Source organism: Globicephala melas, chromosome 1, assembly GCF_963455315.2.
Source record: "Globicephala melas chromosome 1, mGloMel1.2, whole genome shotgun sequence".
Taxonomy (NCBI): Eukaryota; Metazoa; Chordata; class Mammalia; order Artiodactyla; family Delphinidae; genus Globicephala; species Globicephala melas.
The window spans coordinates 142787359-142794313 of record NC_083314.1 but is presented as its reverse complement, the minus strand read 5'-3'; the positions used below and the strand labels follow the sequence as shown (position 1 = coordinate 142794313).

Genomic DNA, 6955 nt, shown 5'->3' with positions numbered 1-6955 from the left:
GAACTACAGCCGCCCTAGGTGCGCCCGAGCCCGCCCCTTCGCGGTGTATTCTGGGGAATGTGGTTTGGTTCACACCCACCTCCTCCACCCTCCTGACTGGCGTCGGTGTTCTTCCGGCTGGCTGAGCCTCTAGCGAGAAACTGCAGCAGTGGAAGGAAGCGTTGTTTAGTTCTGACCCCCGAGGTCTAGGCTTGGGCCCTCAGAGGGTGCGTTCTGGAGAGGCCCAGCTGCTGACAGGGCTGCTTTTCCTGGTGGGTCTCATCTCACATGACATCGTTGTTAGGATTCCCCTTCCTGGGCTCCTGAGTGCTGAGGGCAGAGGAAGGTGGTGGTTCCCTTTGCTCTGGGATCAGAGCAGGACAGTCGTGGTTAGGGTCCTTTGACCACGGAGTAGTTCCTGGAGATGACTGGTTGCTGAGAGGACCATGCTGAGATCTGGAGGAGGTTGTTGGTTATTGGTTACTAGGGGAACCCTTGGGGTTGTGGCTATGGTGCGGTAATTAAGACAGCTTCATTGAACCCGGGGGAACTCTAACCCTGCCACAACCCAACCTAAGTTGGAAGAGGCTTTAGAAGTCACCAGGTTCAACGCCTGGCCCAGTATTGGAAGCCCCTCTACAGTGTGCACTTCTGAAAGCTAGACACCTCCTAATTCAGGAAGTAGACCCATCATTGTATACAGTTTTCAGTTTTTAGGAAGATGTTTCTTTTTCAGGAGGAAATCTTCCTGTGAATTTCACCCAAGAGTCCTAATAATTCAGGAATGCTTCCAGAGTGTGTAGAACCCAATTGTGTCACTTTAGGGAACACACATCACAGAAGCTTTGATGACGTTTTAGAACCTGCCCTCTTTCTTGAGCAGAACACGGTGCAAACACGTGAAGGTAGTTGGAGTCCCCTAGCAATGGATAAATTCGTCCTTCGAACACCCAGAATCCAGAATAGTCCTCAGAAGAAAGCTCCTGGAGGAAAGATTTACAAGCAGGCCACGATTGAATCTCTGAAGGTGAGAGGGGATCTGGGAGTGGAGAAAATGTGCAAAGGACTGTGATAGCAGGAGGTCTGGAGGAATTCTACTATGGAAGACCTATGAATTACCTATTTCTGTGCGTCCTCCCCAGAGTGTTCCTGACCACTCCAGGTTTGTTTCCGTCATATCCTGTTTATCAATTCCTGCGCTATGTTACACTCTTCTAATTACTTTGGCTTTGTGGTATGTTTTGCTAGCTGGTAGGATAAGCCCCCTAAGTTATTCTTCTTTTGCAAAATTTTCTTGTCTATTAAATGGAATGTTAAAGTACCAAATATGATTTTGTGTTCCCTGTACAAACTCAGTAAGATTGGGTGATGATACCATACCCTCATATCCTATTGACCAGAACCGTATCACGTGGCCTTTACAGCGACAGCTGAGATTGGAAGAGAGACTGTTAAAATAGACTCTTTGCAACCTCAAACTGTCTGATTTCTGTTAGCAAGGAAGAAGCAAGGAATAGATACAGGATAGACAACCAACACTGAATCAATGGATATAAATACCCAATTAGTGGTAATTATTACTTCACTAAAAACAAACAAAAAACCGTTTGTAATTAGTTCCCTTTGTCTTCTTGAACCTCCCCTCCTACGTTACTGACTTTTTCTTTTCGGTTCCCTTTATTGCTTCCTATTTTCTCAACTAGACTACTAATGTTTGTGCTCCCCAGAGCTTTGTCACATTTTATGTGTTTGGCCAGGGTGATCTTATTCATCTTAAGGCTTCCCATGCTGCTGACTGCCAAACTTGCACCTCTAGACTAGATCTCTGAAGGTGAGAGTGAGATCTGGGGCTAGCGAAAATGTACAAAGGACTGTGATAACAAGGTGGCCTCCTGAGTACTTGACTGATATACTCAGTTGGATTTCTCTTCTAGATGTGCCACAGGCTTACCAGACCCAGATTAGAAAGCAGTAAAGGGGAGTATAAACAAAAGCCCTGGGTTCTAGGCCCTACTGTGCAGCTGTGTGATCTTTAGTAAGTCATTTCCTTCTCTGGGATCTCACTTTGTCCTCATCTAGAAAATGTAGTGTTTGACCTATAGCAGTGTTTCTTCAAAGGAACACTGTTGTCCTTTGAGGCAAGATAATTGTTCATCATTTGGAACTGTCCTGTGAGTTGCACAAAATTTAACATCCCTGGCACTCAGACAGTAAATGTCAGTAGCAATGTCCCATTGTGATGACCAAAAATGCCCTACATATTTACAAGTACCCCTTGATTGAGACCTACTGAGCTCTAGATGGTCTTTAAAATCTCTCCTAGTTTTGCAGTTTTGTGACTTCCTGGAACACATTCAAGGTTTTCAACTGTTTGTCAGGGTATCCATGGATAACTGTACACAGTAGTGATTCTCAGTGAGGGATGGTGGTGGGCAGGATTGTGATATCAGACTGTCTGGAAGAAAAAGAGGATGGTAGTAATTGAACTATATGTACACTCACATACAAATACCCAGATTCTAATATACCTTCACCTGACCCTTCTGCCCTTTGTGTCCCCACGTGGGCCCCAGTTGAGAATAACTGTGTGTGATGATGAGAATGAGCCAAGTGAAGATTATGGAATTAGAATAAACAATAGGCATATGGAATAACATTCTCTTTAAATGCAATAGTTTTTCTTCCAAACCTGTTTTTTATTCTCCTGTATTTATTTTATATCCATATACCAAGAAACTGGAACTAGAAACTTAGAAACGATCCTTAATTCTTCTCTCTTATATCTAGTTTTCAATTCTGTCTCCTAAAAATCCTTTTTGCCCTTAACATCTCCCACTTTAAATTCAAAATCTTGTTGAGGGCTTCCCTGGTGGCGCAGTGGTTAAGAATGCGCCTGCCAATGCAGGGGACATGGGTCCGAGCCCTGGTCCGGGAAGGTCCTGCATGTCGCGGAGCAACTAAGCCTGTGCGCCACAACTACTCAGCCTGCGCTCTAGAGCCTGCGGGCCACAACTACTGAAGCCCGCACACTTAGAGCCTGTGCTCTGCAACAAGAGAAGCCACAGCAATGAGCAGCCCACGCACCGCAACCAAGAGTAGCCCCCGCTTGCCTCAACTAGAGGAAGCCCTTGTGCAGCAACAAAGACCCAACTCAGCCAAAAATAAATAAATAAGTAAATTTATTTAAAAAAAAAATCTTGTTGAATTTCGACCAGTGCCATGGTCTGTTAACTTGTCTCTGTGCCCTTGGCATCCCCTGTCATTCCAGCCTCCACACTTACGCCAGAGAAATAAGTCTTTAAAAAAAAAAAGAAAATCTACTCAGGTCACCTCCCTGCCTGAGGAAACCACTTCCCTTAGTGGTTTCAAATTACCTTTTGATAAAGACATTTCTTTACGTGGTACCCAAGGCCCTCTTGTGACCTGGTACCTGCTTGCCCTGCTGCTCTTCTTATTTACATTCCATGCAGTGTCAACCACTCACAATTTCCCAAAGATGATGTGTTCTGTCATACCTCTGTACCTTTGCTTATGCTGTCCTGTCTGCCTTGAACGGCTTTTTTCTCTTGTCTTGGAGGCAATATAGTATAGTAATTAAGAACACAGACTCGAGCCAAACTACCTGTGCTAAAATCCTGGCTCTGCCACTTAAACTACCTGTGTGACCTTGGACAAGTTAACCGCTCTGTGTCTTTCCTCATCTATAAAATGGGATTAATAATAATATCTATTTTATAAGGTAGTTATGAAGTTTGAGTGAGTCGATGTATGTAAAGTGCTTGGAACAGAGCCTGGCACATACTAAATACTATGTAAGTGTTTGCTGTTATCAGCTACTTTATGAAATCCTTTGTTCGCATGACCTAGTCAAGAGTTTCCTCTGCTATAAGGTCTTTCCTAACCACCCTCTGTCCCCCAGATACAGAGCCAATCTAATCTCTCCCTTCTCTAAGCCATCCCTATATCTTAACATGCCTCTACCATCGCACTTACTTGTGCTATATAATAAGTGTTTCTTTACATGCCTGTGTCCCACTACACTCTCAGCTTCTTGAAAGACTATGTCTTATTGGTTTTGTGGCCCCAGTAGCTGGCATGGGGCTTGGCATATAGAAGACCATGGTGCATTTTTCTGAATGACGAAATGGTTAGTTTTTGGTTTTTGGTTTTTGGCTGCACCCTGCGGCATGCTGAATGACCAAATGAATTAAACTCTAAAAGCCTTGGCATGGCATGTGAGACCCTTTCTATTGTTCTGTCTGAGGTGCCATCTCACCTCATCTCTTATAGCTCCCCGTTCACGGGAATGCATTCCAGCCACACCCCATTTCCTGCTCTTCTCTATCTAAGCTATTCTCTTTCATGTCTCCAGGGCTTTGACTTGATGTTGGTCCCCTTTCCTGCATCTTTTACAGAGTGAATTCCTACCCATTTGTCATCCCGCTCAAGTGAATCTTAGATTGTTTCATGAGTACAGGGACCTTGGGCATTTCATTTACCTCTCCATCCTTGGACCTGTCACAGTGCTTGGCACATACTAAGTGGTCAATAAATATTTGTTAAATAAGTGAATGATGAAATGCTTCCTGGGTCCTTTGTGGGGAATTAATCTTTCCCTCTTCGATACTCTCTTGGCACTTGGTTCAAATATCTGTTGTAGCACTTACCTTACTGTATTGTAATTATCTGATTACCTGTAGTTTCCCCAATCTATTATGAACTGTTAGGACTGGGACTGCAGTCTCTTATGTTCTGATTCTGCTTGAAGACCTAACACAGTGCCTGCTACATTGTATGTAAAAATTTTTTGAATAAACAATAATCATTATTTGGGGATGCCCTTGCTGGGTCTGGATAGTAAGCTACTCCACCAATGTTACTGTGAAACAACTTTATGCTCAGTACTGTGCTAGGTACTTTAGGGAACATAAGAAAAATTTAAGATAAAAGTATGAGCCTTAAAATAAAAAGAACCCACCTGCCAATACAGGGGACATGGGTTCGAGCCCTGGTCCGGGAAGATCCCACATGCCGCGGAGCAACTAAGCCCGTGCACCACAACTACTGAAGCCTGCACGCTCTAGGGCCCGCGAGCCACAACTCCCGAGCCTGTGTGCTGCAACTGCTGAAGCCTGCGTGCCTAGAGCCAGTGCTCCGCAACAAGAGAAGCCACTGCAATGAGAAGCCTGCGTACCGCGATAAAGAGTAGCCCCCACTTGCTGCAACTAGAGAAAGCCCACATGCAGCAACAAACACCCAACGCAGACCAAAAAAAGAGTTAAGAGAGGAAAGAGCTCAGCATCTGTTTTAGTGGTCAGAGCACCTTAAAGAGATGGAAAGATTTGGCTAGGTAGAGGGAAGTAGCGACATATAACCATTCAGTAAGTGGTACTTGCTGTTGTCTTTCGTTTATGCATGCACACATGCTTACTTTCCTGTGTATACAATGGCAAATTAAAAACAAGTTGAGTTAAATATGAATTCTAGAGAGTTAACTAGGTCCACGTTCTGCCAAGTGACTATTCTCACACACCACTATCATGTTTTAATGACAAGAATCTGCTGAATATTCAAGCCTCAATTTCCTCATCAGTAACATCAGAAATAATATTTAACCTGCAGGGTTGTTATGAGGGCTAAATAAATAAATGCATATTGAAAGGGCTAAGCATTGTGCCTGGCACACAATAAAAGCTAATAAATAGTTCCCTCTTTTCTTGTATGGAAAAAAAGAGGCTGTGTAGTAAAACTAGAGCTGAGAATGATGATGATGATGATAGTAATAATGATTCCTGCTTACATTTATTGAGCCCATTTCTGTGGGCCAGGCATTGTGCTAAGTGCTTTACATATATTAACTCTTTAACTTCTAATAATAGCTCTGTGAAATGGATGGTTTTATCATTTATATTTTACAGATGAAGAATCTAAGGCACAGAGAGATTAAGTAGCTTGTCCAAAGTTATGAAGCTTTCAGTGGCAGAACTGGGATTTGAACTAGAAAATCTGGTTCCACAGTCTGTGAACTAAAGAAAAGTGGAGGTTTCTGAATGCCAGCAGAGGAGGTATAAAAATCTTGGAATATTAGGACCATTGTACTTCTGTTATCAGCATATTACAAGTAATTTTGCCATAGCCTTATCACATTCAATAAAAGTGACACTCAATAAGCTCATGTGGTGTACATTTGAATAGTAAGGGTTAATTTGGTTAATATCTTCTTTCTTCCTAAGGGAAAGTGATTTCTTCTGTTGGTTGCACTAGGAGATTTTTTTAAATGCAAAGATTCTGAAAAGATGCTAATTATTTTAGGTTCTGCACTTAAGAATGCTTTATAAATCTTTATACTCCCTTTGTAGGATTGACTAGCCAATATGTTGTCCCCTGCCCCCACCAGTGGAATGGTGCCCATTTTATTGCTTATGAGCGAAGCATCTTCCTTAATTGGTTTTACCAAACCTGATATTCCAGCTATCCACAACTGTTAAGACCAGATGGTATTTTGGAGAGCACCTTTTCTTTCTGGCAGTAACCATTCCACTACTCATTATAGCTTCCCCATTCATATTTTATTTCCACTTCCCTTTTTCCTCTAAATAATTCAGATAAGAACTTGCAGTATCCATTTTGGGGCCCATATGTGGACAAAAATAGGGAAACATTCTTTGTATGTATATGGAATTCTCTGGAACGGGCTGCTATATTTTTCTATTTTTGCCCTAATATTTCAGATCTGAAGACTGTACTGTACTTAGTCCTTGAGGGTAGATATAACTTTGTTCAATTACATCTACTGCACACTGGGGATAGAGAGACAAGTAAGAAATTGTTCTGGCCCTCAAGTTGTTCATAGTCTAATGGAGAAGACAGCCTTGTAGATAACTATTTGCAGAAAGTACAGATGGGGCAATTGAAGCCTGTGCAGATTACAAACTCAAAAGGGAGTTTGGTCAGATGCGGTTGGAGAGAGGCAAGT

At 42.7% G+C, this 6955-nt stretch overlaps 1 protein-coding gene across 1 annotated transcript in view; it reads left to right on the top strand.

Moving 5' to 3' along the window:
- Positions 1-104: 104 nt before the first annotated feature.
- Positions 105-6955, top strand: part of TCEANC2 (transcription elongation factor A N-terminal and central domain containing 2) — a 37976-nt gene continuing 31125 nt past the window's right edge. The window contains exons 1-2 of the mRNA XM_030870223.2: positions 105-251; positions 863-1006. Coding sequence (XP_030726083.1) covers positions 905-1006 — 102 coding nt within the window. The 5' untranslated portion in view covers positions 105-251; positions 863-904. The remainder of the gene's footprint in view (positions 252-862; positions 1007-6955) is intronic.